This window comes from Myzus persicae, unplaced genomic scaffold (assembly GCF_001856785.1).
Source record: "Myzus persicae strain clone G006 unplaced genomic scaffold, MPER_G0061.0, whole genome shotgun sequence".
Taxonomy (NCBI): domain Eukaryota; kingdom Metazoa; phylum Arthropoda; class Insecta; order Hemiptera; family Aphididae; genus Myzus; species Myzus persicae.
The window spans coordinates 427002-448065 of record NW_019103978.1 but is presented as its reverse complement, the minus strand read 5'-3'; the positions used below and the strand labels follow the sequence as shown (position 1 = coordinate 448065).

At 26.6% G+C, this 21064-nt stretch overlaps 1 protein-coding gene across 1 annotated transcript in view; it reads right to left on the bottom strand.

Annotated features, from left to right (window-relative positions):
* Nucleotides 1-232: 232 nt before the first annotated feature.
* The window catches only part of LOC111037125 (glutamate receptor 1-like), a 182551-nt gene continuing 161719 nt past the window's right edge, over nt 233-21064 (bottom strand). Inside the window, exons 14-19 of the mRNA XM_022319501.1 lie at nt 17520-17718; nt 15883-16127; nt 11555-11654; nt 10483-10623; nt 900-974; nt 233-327 (exon numbers count right to left, since the gene is read on the bottom strand). Of these exons, the coding sequence (XP_022175193.1) occupies nt 289-327; nt 900-974; nt 10483-10623; nt 11555-11654; nt 15883-16127; nt 17520-17718 (799 nt within the window). The 3' untranslated portion in view covers nt 233-288. The remainder of the gene's footprint in view (nt 328-899; nt 975-10482; nt 10624-11554; nt 11655-15882; nt 16128-17519; nt 17719-21064) is intronic.

Sequence of the window (21064 nt, the reverse complement as noted above, 5' to 3'; positions counted from 1 at the left end):
CAATAATTCGTTTCCTATAGTAATTAGTTTCATTTTCTAATTTTTTTTTTTTTTAATGTCTTTGTCTTGTGAATAATAAGTTTGATTATCGCCATTCGTCTAAATTAGGTATCTTAGTGTTTTTCCAATATTATTTTAAAAGTGGGCAAATAAAATACTATGTATTTTACTAATCAATAATCAAACTCAATTTCTCTTATATTTACGATAAATTAAAAACATTTGCACTTACCAAAGATTATCTCCAGGGAGTTTCAATAAGCAGCGCGGACAGACATGTAATTTTTTCTACGTGCCGATCACTCTACACATGTCCACTGGAGTTTCCTATTAGAAAAATAAAATAAAAAACAATTTATTGATCAGGTGCAATACGATTCAATGTGATAAAAAAAAAAAACAAAATCATTTTTTTTTACATTACTTCTTTATTGTTTTTAAAATAATGTTAAGAGAAAAACGATTGTTTTAATGCCTAATAAAACCCATATAGTACGTATAAAATATACTGTCTACTGCCAATAAGCAAACATTATAATATCTCGTGTCTTACAAATAATTTATATTCACGACGGATAGTGATAAACGAGATACCCGATGCGACTATCCGTCTACTTTACACACGCAAACTACCGTCTAGTTCGAAATGTGCAATGGGTGCAAATTTTTAAATCGAAATCGAATTTCCCTCTCGTACAAATAATTCTCAACGCGGAAATCGAATTTTTCAATAACGACTGTTATGCCATACACTATATTACATCGTATCGAACTATATGTTGTCCTGGTATAAACATGTGACTTTAAAAGTAAACTCAAATTGTTCGCAACACAATCGGCGCCATATAATAATAATAATAATAGTACTATACTACAATATATATGAACTATACACTCACCCTGCCGCCATTCTCGGGATCGTGCCTGTTGTTCTTGTACTTTCCAACTGTTTTCACGGCATCCGGCAACTGAAACTAGAAACGGGAAAAATTTATATAATGTTCAGGTTGAAATCGAAACTCGGCCCCGGAGAGCGCGGGACCAAGATAACGCGAGTGGCACACGCTGCCGCAGAGTTCGCGTGGCACGCAGTCTTCGCCGAATTAATTGGAAAACTTGCTAAGTGGTTTTGTTGGTCCGACGCTAATAGTTTTACACGCGTCGGATCCCGGGCTAACAACAACGCGATTACTACTGTACCGGCATTTGTTGATTGGACGGGCAGATTATATAATTGTATTGCGTCGTTATTATCGAATAATATTACAATTTATTATTATTATCGTGATGTTCTCGTCGCTATGTACAATATTATATAATAATAATTGGTATAATCGTCAAAACGCCCATCCTAGATCGCATGAAATTTGAGGATGCGCCGCTTAGCCACCCGTCGAGACTAATTTGAATTTTAAGCGTGGACAGAACTACAGAAGTATATTAAGAAACAACCAAAACCTGCTAAAAACAGGGGTGATTGTAATTTAAGAATTTTACCAATAGATAACCATGACCAAACCTAATTGCTTCAGCCACAATAAACATTCTCGATATTTCAAAATGTTAACCAATCTAAACGACGTTGCAAATAATGTAGAAAATATTGTGTTCATTAATAATACGAAGTAATAAAATATTGTGATGAAATCCAAATATTTCATAACAATTAAATATTTAAGTACATAAAACACAATACAAAAGATTTAAGATAGTTAGTATTAAGATATTTATACTGAAAAATATAAATATATATTTTAGAAAAGGAGAATTGTGATTTAAAAAAAAACAATAAGCACGCACGCGTCGTAGCCAAACAATTTAATTTAGAATTGCAAAAGTGCAATATTTCAAAAAAAAAAATATTTGCTTTTCTTAGCTCATTTAATTCTATTTCAATTGATTGAGAGAGGGAAAATGGATGTCTCATTAGAATTTAAATTCAACCAATGCTGGTTTGGACTACGCACCGGTGTATGTGCAGCTAACGGTAACTGCAGACTGAAAGATATTTTATTATTCAGCGCCACAAGTAATAATTAATAATCATAGTCGGTAGTAATGGTAGACAGCCCGAGGACGTGAAACTTTGGCGTCAAGTTTACGTCAAACTCCGGCTCTACGGGTACTCGTTTATAATATTATTTTCATCCCTCGCATAAACTTTTACACACTGCCTGAACCGATTTCTCAGACACCGACTACACAACCAGTCAAACGACAACCGTAAAAAATCGTTTTCGTTTAATTCTCGTGAGCAACGATAATTTTTCTAATTTCTCATCGACGGTGGCATTTGCGCGTGAAAACAATATTTATTATTAACGGTTTTCAGTGACGGGCCGTATATTGTTATGAGCAAATACCCGACATAGGAATCGATGTGATCGTTTTATTTTTTCCACTTGTCAAACTCCAGAAGAAATTGTTATAGTAAATATCTACAAATACCATATTATTATAATAATATAAACATTATAAGCAAGGCGTATCAGTAAATTATTTTTATACGCACCCTGACACATATTTACGACCCAAAATTGTTTTTAAGCCTATAGGAAAACTAAAGATAAGATCAATATCGTATTTAAATAATTTTTCCAAAATTCTGTACGATAGAATGGTGTTTTGCTGTTAGGTCAAGTTAGAAAGAAATAATTAATAGAAATAAAAATGTATTAATTTTCAATAATAACAAAATATCAAGGTATTCTGTATTTATATTTTATTTTTATGCGTACCTACCTTAAACCAATAAAAGTATACATCGCAATAGTAAAAATAGAATTAACAATGCGTACAATTATACAATTCATTAGTTCTAGAAATATTATAAACTCTAATTGTGATCCTTAGAAGCAATTTCAAAGAATATTTTATATTTTAATACAATAATACGTCTCCATACAAATCAAATCTTAGTCACACTTCAAAAGTATCAGTAAAATAATATAGTCAAACGACCACGGTTGAATTTATTGTAAAAAAGTCTGTATTTTATTTATTAAGTAATGAAATATCAGTTTTTTTCTTGGGTCTCGATGGAATATAGTCGTATATCAACGGAAAAAAAAATTTGTCAACGAAATTGGATTTTGATCTTATATTGATGGCCGATAAGCCACAGTCTCGGTGGAGCGTGAGGGTTTTTTTGCGGGCATCCATTGCTAAGCCCAAAGGGATTTATTCAGACTCCCTTACTCCTACAACTTTTTCCGTTAATAAAAAATAATTGAACACACGATATCACTAACTGATTATTACACAGTAAAGCATTTCAATTGTAATTAATTAAATATAATATTACATGATTGTTTTTTTTATTGTCATCGCATCTCGAATTTTACTTTATTCAATTATTATTCACTTTATTTCAATTATACATTTCAACAATAAAATTATCTAAGTGTTATAAATAAATTCAATATAATTACCACTTCATAAATAATATTTTAGGTTATAGGTTAAAAAACTAACAAATAGATCATATTATATCAAATCATATAATTTAATTAATGTCATACTCTATACTTTATAGCGGTCTCGGGTAATAATTAATCTTGTCACACTTTTCATTTAAGAAAAAAAAAATGAATTTCTTAGTAGTCATATAGTTTGTGAGATATAAGGGAGAGTAAAAATACAATTAAATGGTTTCAATGTATATTCAATAAAATATATAATATTATGTATTAGGTACACTAAGAAATACACTTAAGGGATCTTGTTGATGATCACAGAAAAATACAAATGTTTACATTTTTCCTCTTCCCCACAAAAAAAAATATTTTAAATTATATTGGGAGCCGATTGCACTTAATATTATAATCTTAAACGTCGTTATGTGAGTGGTAAATATATTAATCATGGAGCGAAATTTATCTCGTCATAGAAAACAAAGATGTACCTAACTCAATAAATATATAATTTGATATCTGTGGACTTTCATTTACTAGGAATGATAATTTCACCTAACACTACTAACAAATGCATTGTTGTCATTGTAAGTAATAAGTGTATTATTTTATAACTAATTGACTGCAAATAATTTTTTTTATTTCACTCTGCCAGTCAGCCGAACTTGGTAAACAATCATTAAACATAATATTTTAATGAATCAATTGTAAGCTAATGATCTCTTATACAATAATTAGCGACCTATGATTGGTTCATTAAGTAAGTTAGTCTTTTATGCAACTCAGCAGTATTTAAAAAAAAAAAAAATTATAACATTAAATGAACTGACGAAGAGATTTAGTAACAATATACAATGTCTACATACATGTCGTGAGAAATAAATAAAAAATAAAAAAACATTACATCAAACATTCACAAGTTGGTAAATTAAATCATAAAGTTAGTGATTATATAAAACATGTATAGTATTTTTAAAAAATAATTTCAATGGTCGGCAACAAAGTATAAGAAGATGTCTGACGAAACTATAATGACAAGAATGAAAATAGTAATTTTAAATAAAATTTTTTTTTATTATTATATTATTATTTATAATTACTTACAACAACCTAATTTAATTAAATATTTTATGTTTGTGTTAAATCACTTAATTCAACCATGCATTTCAAAAATCCAATATTCTAAGCATTATAAAACAATTCAATATAAAGACTACTCGGTTATAATATTTGAAGTTGGTTTAAAAACTAACAAAATATATACCATTGGACAAATAATATTTTTTGGTTAATGTCATTCCATACTTACAATAGCTATCTCAATATGTAAATTCTCCCGTAATGTATTGTTTTTTTATATAAATTTAAATGATATATTGTAAATAGTTAAAATAAAATTTTTAGTTTAATTTCATATATTAATTATTTTATATGGAAATATTTAAATTAAAATAATTTCTAAGTTATAAATCAAGATGATGAGTATAAAACAATTACATTTACAAAAACCACGATTGATTATGTAAATGTATGTAAAATATTTTTTCAAAGGCGATAGGAAGATGACATTAATTAATAAACTATTATTAATTGTTTAAAATAAATAAAGAGCATGTATTACTAAAAATTACAGTCTTGAACATTTTAACTCATTATAAAATTAAAAGCCAAAAAGCGGCGTAGTGGGATTTGCCTGTTCTTTAAACTTTTTTCTATTAAAGTAAGTGCAATAACCCGCAGGTGACGTTAATATATTTTTCTTTTCTATACAATAAATATCCTGCTGCTATCCGTGTCACTTTGTTTGATTATAGTTGCTAAAAGGTGACGGTATGCCATTTTTTTAAATTTATATTTTTGCACCAAAAAAAAAATCAAAACAACATTTTTTACTCGTTCGGGTAAAACGTTTTAAGACCATTAAAACTTATTGCCGGAAAAGAGGAATTTACTAAATATCATATGGCTTTTCAATTGAAGTAATTAATTATACTAATATTATTATTGTTACTCATTAAATTTTTTTAATCACATGGGTGACCATAAGACATATTTTTAAGATAATTTACAAATAAATTCACAATACATGAAGTATCTTCATGGAGAGATATCATAACACATGAATAACATTTTTTTTGATTTGTATTATTTAAAACAAAATAAGATTGTCGTCAACGAATTTTAATAGTAAAATCATGCTACCTGCTCATTATATTATATTGTCTGAAATTGCAATGTTTAAAAATTGATAAGTATTATAGTTTGTGTAAAAAAGCAGTGTTTAAAAAAAGGCAGTTGACGTGAATATAGTTTGGCATCGAACAAAGTATATTGATTAGTAATTGAAAGTTATTTAATAGGTAGTTAAGTGTATATGTAAACAATTAATGCAACTTTTCATAAATTGAAATCGTTTTTTAGCATCTCGTTAAAATTAGGTTGGTAAATTCTGAACAATGAAACGTGTATTTAAAACAATAGTAATCTAATTATTATTAAAACAAATTCAAATGAATGATAGTTTGTAAAAATAACTTCATTTGTACAAATGTACGTATACACTACGTCATATTATTCAGATGATATCGGAAGATTTGTATTATAACAAATGTGCATTGTTTGTACGTATTAGTTCTTAAAGATGAAATATCTTAAAGTATTCTTCTACTCTCTAATAATGACACTTTTTATAAATCAGGAAAGTTTTAAATTTCGTGAAAAAAATAGTTATGTGATGATTAATCCGTCCAGTAATTAAAATTATATTTTTATTTTTCAGCAAAAAAAAACTCATAATTAATATATTGGATCCAGCACAACATTAGTGGAAGTTAGATTAGATTAGGTTAGGTTAGGATTAGCTTAGTAAAAAAATAAAAGCGGAGGGGTCACGACAGTAATACACTAATATATTACACGAGCTAGAGTTTGCCTATTGAATGTGAGTAAATTTGCCCATTTTCTTTAGCCAAGCCTACAACAGACCTATGAATGAATAGATTGGTCCGTTTGCGGTATCAATAATTCGGACATGATATGCAGATTATTCCTGTGTCAGTCCAATTGGTTGAATAATTCTGAATATATTAGCAAAAAAGTTAAGTATTATTGAGCTAAAAAGATATTGTTCGACCGTTTTTAGTGGTAACGTTCGACGTTGCAGCGCCAGAGAACGTATTAACCTCTCTATGCCGTATATGTATACGTCGTACACTGGGCGGCGGTTTCCGCCGTTGCCTACGCCTTCGCTTATCGTAATATACTAAATACTAAATAGTAAATACTTATACCGTATTCGCTCTGGCAACATTCAGTGTTTTAAAATTTATTTCCATTTTTTTAAACGGATTTTCAGCTGTATCAGCAGAAATGGTTTTTCTATGAATGAAACCATTATACTTGTATGATTGGACATCAAAATACATGGCTACAATGTAATGCCACTTCAATACATTTTAAAAGATGGGGTCGAGGTGGTTAAGATGTTTATATAATAATAATGTGAAAAAATAGAATATATTGAATGAAAAAACATAATAATATAATAAATAAATAAATAAATAAAAACGTGGGAAACCTGCAATTCATATTACATGCTGGTACATGAAAATATGTTACAAAAAACTACTGATATCCCAACAAAAATACTTCGTCCAACTCAGTGTCAAAAATTGCTAAGTCGAAAAAAAATAGTCATTTATAAAACTTTAGCATTATAAAGATGTGACATCATTAATAAACGCTAAGTAAATTCAATTTAAAATAAATTTATTCTATCTCAATAATTTATTTAGTTTGCAAGAATCACATATTTATAAAGCTAAAATCTTATAAATAACTATTATTTTTTTTGACTTAGCAAATTTTTACACGGAGTTGGACGAAGTGTTTATGTTGGGATATAAAACACACGAAATAAACAAACATTACTTACTACAGTATATGAGTAAAAAAATGTTTGTATTATAATCATAGTTGTCACTTGTTGACATAGCTAGGTAAATAACAATCTTATGTATTGCGCAATGTTATGAAAATTAATTTTTATTTTTTAGACAACAAGTAACACATTAAAACCCTTTCACTGCCATTGACGCATATGCGCATATAGTGTTTCCAAAGACGAATTAAACGAAAAAAATTCATAGTCTTATTATTACCAAAGAAGTTATATGCATTTCAATATTTTATAGTGTCACGGGTTACCCAAAATATAATATATAATATAATATATAATAAATTGATATCAGACATTAGTTGTTAATTTTTACAATTTATAATGTATGCATTATTTAATACTCGGCTAACGATAAATGTTGAGAAACCCTGGCTGTCTAATTAAAAAATGCTTAGAATTAATTGGTTAATTAACAAATTAATTTTTTTTTTTTTCTAATTTTTATGCATTTAGGGAATTCATTTAATAGAATAAAAAAAAATGAAAAAAATATATAAAAAAACCTTGGCCTAGCAGTGCTATTTAATTTAAAAATCCTTGGCAGTGAAAAGGTTAAGTTAAGCTAAAACGTGGTTATCACTGTGGCTATTAACATATTATATATTAATGTACATTAAGACCATTGGAACACAATTAAGTTGACAGCAATTCATTAAGCTTTCATTGATTCAATTGAAAGCATGGTTTCAGTGAGTGAAATAAACAATAATAATAGCAAAAACAAAAATGTTTTCCACGAGGAAGTGTAACATCTAATTTGCTTATAATTAAAGTGGTGGAGGTAAGACATTTATTAAGGAACATAATGTAAACAATTTGTTTCAAATGTCTCATATGATATTCGTCGTCATATTATTACATTGTTTGAGTTAAAAGTAGGTACAACGGTACATGTATGTTGTTGGTTAGTGCGTAAATTATAACTGTCACAAAATCTTTGTTTGTAAATAATATGTTAGTACATTATATAATATATAACTGGAAACGTTGAACACTTGTATACTGTATCAGTGTAACAGATGCGAGGTTCTGTTAATCTACATGTACAAATAACACCAATTTTTTGGTGAGGTAATATTTTTTAGGTTTCATCTTATTTTCAATAATATTATTACAGTCAAACATTAGACACAATGTATTTTATTGATTTAAACAACAAATTTAAACTTTAAGAAGTGTTTAGTTCTTAATTTAGAAGACAACGAAATCAATAATATTCCACGTAATGTATTTAGGTAATGAACATCCAATAAACTGTTTATTTTTGATAAGTAATATAATAAATAGCACTTATCAATATTTTTCACTTTTACCCTTTAAAAGCTGATTAAAAATGTTTAAAAGCAATGATTTATTGTTGAATTCAAAAAATGGTACTGCAAACTACACTTTATTAGTTTCTTCGACATTTTGTACAAGTTGTCGATAAATTTTCTAACACTTCTGAAAACTACTTAGAAAATTGAAAAATCAACTCTTCAATTTTTCCAATTATAGAGAACTATTGGAGTTTTTATCTATTGTTTTATTTTAGTGAGTGTTAATCATATTGTATTCATTGACTGAGTATTTAGTGATTCGTTATTAATCATACATAAATGTAGTAAAATTATACATGTAATATATTGGTATGTGATATTAAAAATATTACCTACTTTTATAAAAACAATTTAATTTTCAATGTTCAAGTAATGTGGTCAGTGTATTTACATTTGTTTCTTATACGTTTTAAAATATCAAAATCAATATAATGATAATTTCGTAATTCAGTGTATTTACTCTTTATTGCCTTTATAGTATTTTATAATACTCTTATAAACATCTTATAAAACTTTAAAAAGACTTACCTACAACCATAATACTAAACATCGTAAACTTTTGGGAAATGCTCTGGGCAATACTAACCAACTATCTTTATCTTTTTGAAGTTTATACATAGTACATACAAGTTAAATGTATTATCGTATAACAAAATGAACACGCGACAGACATTAAAAACTATTTGAAAATTATCGTAAGAAAAATTATAATATTTCTTACAAACGTAGATTAATTTAAAGTTATAGATTTCAAAAATATATAAAATCTAAAAATATTTTCCGTATTAGTTTATTGAGATTTATTTTTATATCAATAAATTATTAGACTAAATCGTTATAATGCAATTTAAAAAATATGCGTATCATAATAAAAAAATATTAATGATATAAACGTTATCAAAAAAGTTTTCATTGTCATATTATCATATTATTAGTATATGAATCAAAATATGCATATTTCTTATAATATTATATAATTATTTAGTGTATACATCCACTAATATAATGTATAATATAATTATATTATATAACTATTATATATAAACGTAATTATTCTGTTATTATAATAGAATAACCATATCTATAAAAGACACTATCTCATAGTTGGAATCCTTGAAACTTGAACTCCTTTGAAATAAAATTGGTAATGTAAATGTCGATATTCTTAATAAACATTAAGAATATTTGCATTAAAGAATTAAATTATGGTTTGTAAACCATGTTTCGAAACTATACATTGTAACTTGAATTAAAAATAAACAAATAATTAGCGTTTTAACTAAAACTATATAATGACTTATAAAAAAAAAATATCAATTGAAAAAAATTAATAAGTGTCTTCTTCCCACGCATTGTCTTAAAATTTTAATACCTACATTTTTACAGTTTTTTTAGCATCAGGTTTCCCGGAAGAGTTAACTGTATAATTATATGTATAGTAATAGTAAGTATTTCATTGACGCTAACCTATTTGGTATTTATATAAAATTTCCGAACATTTTAAAACTAAAATCATTTTATTGTAACCGGTACAATCAAAAGAATTATTGCCTACCATTAAAAATCGCATTTTCATTCATGACCATAATATCATATCTGAAAACGTCAAAAACACCCACACGCACCCGAAAACGATGCCTAACGTTAGCACATAATACCATAACAATTTGAGAGCACTCGACCGCTGATACTCGAGGAAAAATTATGCACGCACTAACAATATTACGTTATTTATAGAACATAATAATAATATTATATAAGTGTAAAAAATGTATTATAATGATCGTATTACTTTTGAGTTGGCTTGATCCGAATGCGTCCGGTAGCAGAACTGGAACAATGCCACGGCAATGGCCACGATGAGTCCCAGTACTAGTATGTAAAATATACCAGCAATGTTGTTTAACGTCAGTTCGGCATTGCGGAAAGACTCCTGCGGGAATTAATACGTGCGGTATGTAGAACGTTGGCAATTTTTGACTTTTTTTAATAAAATTCAGTGATATTTCGTGTTTTATGGCACACGACAAGGATAGAGAGAAGCGAGAAAAGTGAGAAAAGTTTACAGTCTTACTCCCGTACCAAGTTCAAAATAAAAAAGACATAAATTGCTGCTATAACCTATTTTTTCTTTCTTTTTTTCGTTTGTGGGTTTGCTAGTAATGTAAAACTGCGAACAAGCAAATGGACTGAAAGTAAAGTTTTAAAAATTCAACTACCGTTTTTGTTCAAAACGGTCTTTAAGTGGCCAACCCTCGATGTATTTTTCTTTAAAAAAAAAAAATGACTTTCGGATTGTTTTATTTATACATTATTTCTTTCCTCCAAAATTGAGATTTCTATCATTACAATACTAAACAACCATATATTTTTGAATCACTCAAGTGAATTTAGCTAACATTCAGTCAACATCGCATTATATAATTTGAGTAATTTCTCAATATACCCTAGATTTTTGAGAGTGACTTGTTAATCTAATTAATATAAAGTAAAAATAACTGTTTAAAAATGAACAACCGATGACACATACCGTTCATCAAAGAAACACGAAAAATTGTGAATATTTTTGTAAATATTGGACAATAACAATTTAATGTAATATTGTTAATGATTCGTTCAACAGAATACCACATTAATTTATTAAATAAACTGTTTCATCTTATTTTTACTCATTCTCTAATTTATGAATATATTACTATTATCCAATCCTAATTTTGTTTTTAATATTTAATACTAAATATTGATCACATAATATGGATAGAATCATTTTATCAATCTCAATAAAAATTAATCGAAAAAATAAATTTATTATTGAAAAGATAATTTTGAAAAAACAATCTAAAGTATAGTTCTTTATTACTCACCTTTGCCTCGTAACCGCACTCATCAACCCACCATTTGTTTTCTAGCCTTGTGAGTTCACCGCTATCAGTCAATTGTACAATTGCAGCATTTATTCGATTCCTAAACAGTTACAACAACAAATACACACTATTAATACATACACATATATAATATATATATTATATATTAGTACCTATAATATATTTTAAGTATATTAATTAATATTTTATAAGTAATAAATATAAAAGAAATTTAATTACAAACAAGACCTCTTGGCCGTCTAAGGCAAAGATGTGTGGACAGTCATGAAAGACATGACTATATTAGGAATATACATCGTTGAATAGGTAGCTTTTAACAGAGATAGATGAAAACATTTGGAGGTTATGGTAAAGGTATAAGGCCGAATGCCTTATATTAAGGCAAAAATTGAATTATAATATCATATGATGGCGTTTAATTTATAGAACTTTAAAAAAAAATACCATTAACTGTAATCGATAATAAACTTACATGATGTTATCAATGTATAAGAATCATAAGTAAAAGTATATTAATAATGACTCTCAACTATTATATAATAGGTATGTTAATTAATAGCTATTCTAGTATTTTAATTTTTAAAACTTCCTGAAACAATATTTTTAATATCATAACAACATAATTGATTTATCCACTGCTAGTAGAAACCATTCAGCCTCAATTCTTGAAATTTTACTGATGCATTTATTTGTGTAGTTCAATCATTTTCGCAAGGATATAAATTGCACTTGGATGTACCAAATATTGGCTCAAAGCGCATAGAAGAGAATAAGTTCAATATAGGTGTTGTGTTCGAATAGACCCAAGAGAATACCGTTTGGGCGGGGATAAAATTAACGGAAGGACAATCATATAGATCAAACTGCAAAGCACCACCATTCCTCTCTACTGCCCCCCTCCTTTTTTTGGCTCTAGAGCATTTTTCGGTGGCCCTTGGGGACCCTCTTGATACCCTTATAAATCGCTTATAGGATTCGATTGGATGGTAAAACAATGTTGAACGAGAATATTGTTTATATATAAAACCATTAAAACAAAAATACAATGGATTTATTACTTACTAAAAATAACAACAAACTATTTTCAAAAATATAATTTATTGTTTTGTAAGTTTCAAAAAAATTATATGAATTATCTAACTATCAGTTGAAAGTTGTGTATCGTGCTATCGTATAAGTACCTACAGTACGAACTCTTTAAATTATGTATGACCACTGAATGTCATATCCACCCGTTTTGCTAATAAAACGTATATTGCTACATTAGAATTTCGATATGTATTTTGAACAACCTATGAATGCAAAAATGCATTAATGTATTGATCATAACGATAATACGCACCAATCCACTAGATTTCACATCGACCACGCATAACTTTCTCTCTTTGATTGATGTCAAACCTAACATAGGTAGATTATAAGTATCGGTGGCGTACCACATGTACACCACATGTAGAGTGCAACTCGATATTAACAAACATATTCATGTAATACCTGCAGAGAAAGCTCTAAACTTCCCTATTCATTAACTGAAGAACTTTGCTACCACTCAAACTTAATCACCACCACAAGTGACTGCAAACGTGCCGCCAACTTGTTCATCAAAGTATAAATAAATCTCAGTTCTTTAATAATGGAACTAAATATTATTATTATGATTAAAATAGCATTAAATGTATTCATAAACTTCTCTCATTATGTGAAAATGTATTATTTAGTTCTTAATCTATGTATGATGACACATGGTCTCTAGCTGCTAGAATAACTACGCAAAGTAGTTCTTTATCATAATTGTATTTACATTATAAATAAATAATAGGATACAAAAGCATAATATATCTGATGATAAACTATATCATGTCATTGTGCATCTTATCCCATGCTCCTCTATATAGTTATTATGTGCGAGGCAATTTTGTACCATTTTTGTCTATACATTATAATATCATGACAAACTTTTTTTGGAATATTTAACATTTTTAAATATAAAAGTATAGATAGATAGCACATTCTATTTTTAAATTAAAATATATCAATATTTTATAAAAAATAAAATCTTGTAGGGTGGCATGGCTTACAACATATAGGTACCAGGTTTTACAAATAATATAAAATTGAATTTTAATTAATTTTTTTTCATCAGCTGTTTTAAATTTAATTCAATAATAAGACTTTTCTACAATTTACCATGCTACAAATAAGTTTTCAAAATCAATTTTATGTGAATTTTTTTTGAAATCATATACCTACATTTATCAATAAAGAGCTTGAATGAGAACATTTAAAGCATATTTTTACTGGATAGTATATAAAATGTAAAATATAACATCCGTTCAAAATTAATTATTTTCTTAAGTTAATGCTGCATATTCTATAGATCAAAAAATATATTGTAATTACAAAATTCTACTCTATTTTAATTTTTAAATAGCACTGAATCTTTTAGTGACAAACAAATGCATAGATGATGCATAAGAAACACAAAATCGATTAATGAGCACAAATGAGTTTTTGAGGGAATTTTAGTTTAATATGTGTTGTTATATACACCATTTAAATTGAAAACACATTGATAAGTATATAGGCTTTCTGAATTCAGTGGTGTTCAAACATGGACTGTTTGATGTATTGTTCCTATATATATATATATATATATATTTGTGTGTGTGTGTGTGTGTGTGTAATATACATATCCCATTGAATAATGATCAAATTTGCACATTTGGATTTATTAAACCCTTTGCGTGAGTCCTGAAAATCCTCGGCGAATTTAATTTGATTCCTAGGGATAAATATAATTGGTTTGTATAAGTTATTGTGTAAATATAAAGTGATAACATATACATCAAATTACGAAAAACAAAATAATGAATTTAAAATGAGGTAGGATCAAAAACAAAAAAAATATTACACCGGAGCAAATAATTTATAACACGAGTAAACAATATGTTTGAAAAAAATAAAATTGTTTGTTATAATCATCAACTGTTTATAAAATTTACAGGATAAATAAAATTTTAAATCTAATGTATCATTATTTTTACTATTGAAAATTATCATTAAATTGCAATTATTGCATTACCACTAAATAAAAATATATTTTATACATTTATATAAAAAGTACATGTATGGTAAAAAAAATATTTGAACATTATTTCATAATTTCGTGACCTAAATATTTTTAATTAGTTACATTTTTTTGAAGGAAAAACTATATATATATATCAGTGGGTATAGGCATACAATTCAAGGAACCTTGTACCAACAACGATTTATCAGTTAATCGTACACATGCCTAATATAAATACAATCTCCGACTGGATTATAAATAATTTTAATTAAATGTTTATTTCTCTCCACTTGATTCAATTCCCGGTTTATTAAATAAACAGAATCGATTATTATTTCACGTATTTTTTAAATTGACCATTTAAATAATTAAGATGTATTGTTTAAAAAAAATATATAAATTTGTTTGTACACTTCTGATCATTGAATTATGAATTCAGCCATAATATTAGAATTGATCCACGATTTAATTAATTTAAAAAGTAAATAAGTACACAATAATATTATGTTTGAAGTATTTACATAGGGTTTTTGATAGGCAGTTTAAAAATAATATAATAATAATATAATGTACATGATTATATAATAGATAATTTATTATATTATAGACAATGGACATGGAAAAATGCAAATTATAACACATCATTCCGAACATAAATCGATCTTTCCATCTTTAATTTCAGTCTATTGTGTCTAAAGAAATTTGGTTAAACATAATATTACGCAAACATCCGCATTGCGTTAAATTTAGGATATCATCAGAATAAGATTAGAGAAACTTCAGTTTTTATCATGAATATTCTAATAAATATAGAACTCAAATATAGAAACCAACGTTTCGAAATCGTCGTCAGTTAACCGGTGGTTTTTACAAATCTCATTGAATAGACACGTGCATATATATATATAATATATGAGTGTCTCTCTCTATATATAATGTGTGTGTATAATAATATGTGTATACATATATATATTTATTTTTCTTATGATCAAAAATGTGTCACAGAAAATTGGGTTTTCTTTTTCTTTTTTCATATCAGACTTTCGTCTTGGAAAATGTGATTTCGCGGAATGTAATCCGAGAGAGTCATTCAACCGAAAGACGCGCGTAATAATCCCACTTGCGTCCCTTTACCCGTGCCTCACATCCCATCAGTGATCTTATTTCCCAAAAGCCCCAAACGAGATTTGTCAATATTATATATATAATATATATAAAAAAAATAGATCAGTCTCACCTTAGCGGAGACCCAAGTGGCATCGCTATACCGTAGCCCTTGACGTCTAAGTTACGTCCGACTTTCATTGTATCACAAGGTTTTCTCATGTTCACAAAGTCATTTTTGGGCGACTCGATAAGTAAAGCGAACTTGCCATTTGAGTTCCTCACTCTTTGGATACCTTCATCGTACGTATCCACGAACACATGTGTCCGCGAGTTCATGAACTGCCACATTTTACTGTATAACGAACTGTGCGATCTCTAAAATAGTAATAAAACAAATATAAATGTTTAAAAAAAGTTATAGTTATTGTATTTTATCGTTTGTTTCATTTTTCCAACTAAGTAGCTAACTAAAATTATAGAAATATTTTGACAGAATGCAGTTCATTAGGTATATAACATATAATATTATCAACTGATAAATAAACTCTAGTCATAACTTGTTACCTAGTATAATAGTTACATTTTAAATTTCAAAATCAAAAATCAAATAATAATATGATTAGGTATAACGATAAAATAAATAATTTAAAATAACACTAATGTACCCACTTCTAATTTTAAATTTACTTATTTAAATACACATATTAAAAATTAGTTAAGGCAATTGATTGTAAGTGATTGGATAATCGATTATTCTCTGTAGTTTTTCTTTTACTCTACTCTGTGGGTTTTTTATGTGAAGCAAAAACATTCATAAGAAACTACCGTGGTGAATGGCCCGAAACGAAAAGTTCTTTACCGAAAAAAGGAGTGGCCACCCCAACCCAAGATCTACAGTCGACATAACACGAACTCGTAATGAGAAAATTATTTATTAGTTCAACACCTTTTACTTATTATGAACTTATATGGATTTTGTATTTCTATTTTTCACTTATGCCACAGTAAATTTATTGAAGGTTATTGAGCAAAAGTATTTCATTTTCATTTTTCATTTTTCACCCAGTAAAAAAAGCAAGTACAAAATTAATTTGGAGAATAATTTATCTCCATAGTTCTGGTGGTTTGAATTTAATGGTGTTGACGTTTGCAGACTTCGTTGGATAAACAACTTATTAAAGGGGGCAATCAAGTATTGAGAATAATAATTCCAAACGTCGACGACGACAACAAAGTCACTGCCAGACGTAAAGTTTTTGAATAAAAAATAATTTTTTTTTGAATTCTTATAGAATAATAACTATAACAATGAAACCCATGTCACAAGCCGTAGTGTGGTGTGCAGAAAGATAAAATAATACGTAAAAACAAGTTGGCCTCTTGTTGTTTACTTCTATAACAGCAGTATAATTAAAAGTGTAAATTTTGTGCAAAATTGTTGTTCTTAAATTATAAACAATATTCTTAGTTAAAAATGTTATACAAAAATATATATTAAATTAAACGATGATGCAATAATAGTAATAGCATAGCAATTTGGATTTACATCGACATTTTTTCGTTTGTGTATCTCTATTCCAATGTCGCAAGATAACGATAACATTTAAATTGTAGTTTAAAGTGATAATATATCAATTGATTCATAAAAGAATTATTACTACCTATGTTAACCGTTTTTTTTGTTTTGTTATATCTAAGGTATTTTTATCCATAAAAAAACATTCGAACAATTATAATCAGTAAATCAAGTTTAGGCGTACTACTTACTTTGAAAAAATCCCAGGTAGACCCATGAGAAAGAACACCATATTCAATTTCAGTTTGTGCAGCTAAATCTTCTGGTGTGCTGATTGGTGTGGACATTTTCTGCACGATCAAATAAGCGGTGAAATTAGATACGTACGATGATATCAATATTACAGTGAAGAACCACCAAACTGCTCCAACAATTCGTCCTGGTGTAGTCCTAAGCACATGAGTTCATAATCAATATTATTAGACACTAGTTATTACTACTTTTTTGATTGAACATTCATTTTTTAAGTATACAATCAGTTGTTACATTATTATATCATATTTGGTAGCAAAAAGTATAAAAGATAAAATGAATTATAATACTCATGTTATTATATTAGTAAAATAATATGCAAGTACAATAACAATATAATATTTACCTGTAAACAAAATAATTTTATACTAGTATTTATGAATTCAAAATAATGTATACATTAAGATATAAGGAAGGATAACTGTAAGTACTTGAAATTCTCATCAAATATTTTTTACTAACATTTTCTTAACATGGTAAAATGTTTAAAATGTTTTTGGTTGTTTTTTTAGCTACTTATAAAAAATGCAATTTTCGAATTTATTTATTGCTTTTTTTTCTATACATGTTGATAAAAATATTCAAGCCCGATCAAAAATCTTGAAAATGTAATACATAGTTCCTTAAGTTGTTCTTACAGGATTTTAAAAAATAATTGAACGTAAATTCAAGTACATTTTTTCAACAATATAAATAAATATTTAAATATTTAAAAAATTGCATGTTCAAACGACAAATAACGTATAAAAACGATTTGTCCTTAACAATTTTTGCTATATTTTTATAAATTAAAACATATTAATCACTGAACTTTAAACTTTTCTCTACTACTTAAACCATCATTTTCTATACACAATGATATTTTCAAAATTTAAACAAATTTTAAGCTATTTATAGCAATTTTTAATTCAAAACATATAATTTCAAATATTTATTCGTAAGAAGTTGAAACTTTTCGATATTGTGCATTGCATTTTTTCCTCTTTTAAAATTAAATGTTCAAAATGTTTTGATTAATTTTAGCTGTTTATATTAAAAACCTACCTATTCAAACCGCCCTACGGCATGTACTATGTCGGCATTAACTTATAAATTAATAACAGATCATAAATAATAATGTTATAATATAGTTCTAATTTGTATTATATAATAGTTAATAGATATGTTTATGCACATAACATAAAACTGTTATAAAACTGTAATATTTATTGGGTAATTAATTTATTAGTTTATAAATTCAAAAAAAGATAGAAAGTTAAGCGATTCGGTCAAACTAGAAGTAAATGTAATATTTAAGTTTTATTGGTATAAAAAATACGGTAGGGAAGCAAGCTAATAAGCTATCATTATCTGCTGTCTATATTAATCTATTGGTATTTTCCAATTAGTTTTAATTGTCTAAATAATAATTAATTAATAAGAACTTGACCAAACAAATATTAAATGTTTATCATTTAAATTTTTTGTTTAATCATTAATCATAGTCGAGTGCCAAGGCTATAGTATCATAGAATATTATCATTAGTTCATAATGTTTAATAACGCTGAAACTACTCTTTCAAATATTCATAGATACATCAATATTTAACAAAAAATCGTCTCTTCAATAATTTAAATTAAAAAATGGTAGTAATCATTTGAAAAACAGACATTTGTGTCACCAGTGGTATGAAAAATCTCAAATATACTAAAACACAGCCTTCAGTTTCTATGGATCTTCAAAAATCAAATTTTGAAGAACTGCAATAATAAAACAAAGAAAAATGTAAGCATGATATGTGAACCCCTCTATATTCTATATTAAAATACACTTATAACAGTTATAACAGTAGCGAATATTAAGGCTTCGGCGTTTTTTTTTTACGTGTATTTATGGAAAAAAAAAACTTTTTCAATATACATAATTATATCAACAATTAAAATTCAATTTTTTTTTAAATTTTAATTAACAAGTTTATATTATCGTTTAGAAAATATGTAAGTTATCAAATCGCGTGGAAGAACAAACTTTTTTAATTTGCAAGAGCTTCTGTTGTATATTTTATATTATGAATTTGGTGTATTTTTTATACAACGAGTTATGAAAGTTCTTCCTGTTATATAGCAAACGCTCTTTATTTAATTGAAATTATATTTTAATATTAAAAAAATAAAAATAATTTTGAAACAAATTCTGCAAAAACCATGGATTTTTATAATATTTAACTATTAATTGAACAGAAATATTGTACGTAAGAACTCAAAATAGTATGTAATTTATGAAAATATAGCAAAAATGCATAAAATTCTTGACAGAAAAATATGTTAATAAAATAATCACATTAGGTATTAAGTAGTTGTGTCCTATGTGAAAATGTAAAAATATTTATAGTGTCAGATTTCAAATATGTTAATGAATTACTAATAATTCTATAATAAAACGTTAATTTCAAATTTTAAACTTTCAAATAATGTATTAAGAGTAAAGTATGGATACCGTAGATAATAGGTATGCATTTATAGTAATTGTATTTGTATTTATAAAGTATTAGCTACCTACTGTAATATATTTACTTAATGACTAATCAATCTCACGTTTTTATAAAAACACATTTTTGGTTAAAAGGATATGGTTTTTAATTACTTAAATTAAGTGTTCATCACAATCGATTTTTTCTTTAATATTTTGCTTCATTAAATAAACAAAATGAGGTAATATAGTTTTATTCAGTTTATAATTTTGTAATTGTTTTTGAATTATTGTGAACACTGAAGAGTTATTATTGTGAATAGCATTGTTTAGGGTGTAATTTGAGAAATTATATTACATATTATGATTGATATAAAAATAGAGTTAAAATGTTATAAAACTGTTTGATAAGAAATAATAAATTATTCAAAGTTACTTGATATGTATCGAAATATAAAATACAAATTTGAATGAATTGTTTTTGTTTATTAAGTGGCTGTTATTGGTGTAATTTACGATTTTTAAAATAAAAAAATAAGTTTTAACCTTATAGAGTTATAGATGACTTTTTACATACATTATACACTTTTATAATAAATTCAATATTATTTTTAGGTTATTAATAAGTTGGTTTTTTTAAAGCTTTCTTAATTTTTTTTTAGATTCAAATTATTAACCACTACAAGTAATATTGATAAACTATATAAATAAATTTTTCAAATATGTTGTATTGTTATGTTATTTTGACAATTAATGAATATAATATGAATTCAAGGTGCGAGCTAACAGGTAACGTGGAAGATACAGCAGCTACATAGGACCTTTTTGCTATTGTTCCTCTGAAAATACCCCATAAGCGATTGTGTGTAATTATTTTAAAATTAAATACATTTTTATAATGTTCTAAAGACAATTTAATTTAACTTGTGATATAATAAAATATGTTATTAATTTACATAAATATTATTCCACAGATTAGACTATATAACACGAATATTATTGTCTCGGTTACCTTAGTAATAACAATTACAAGAG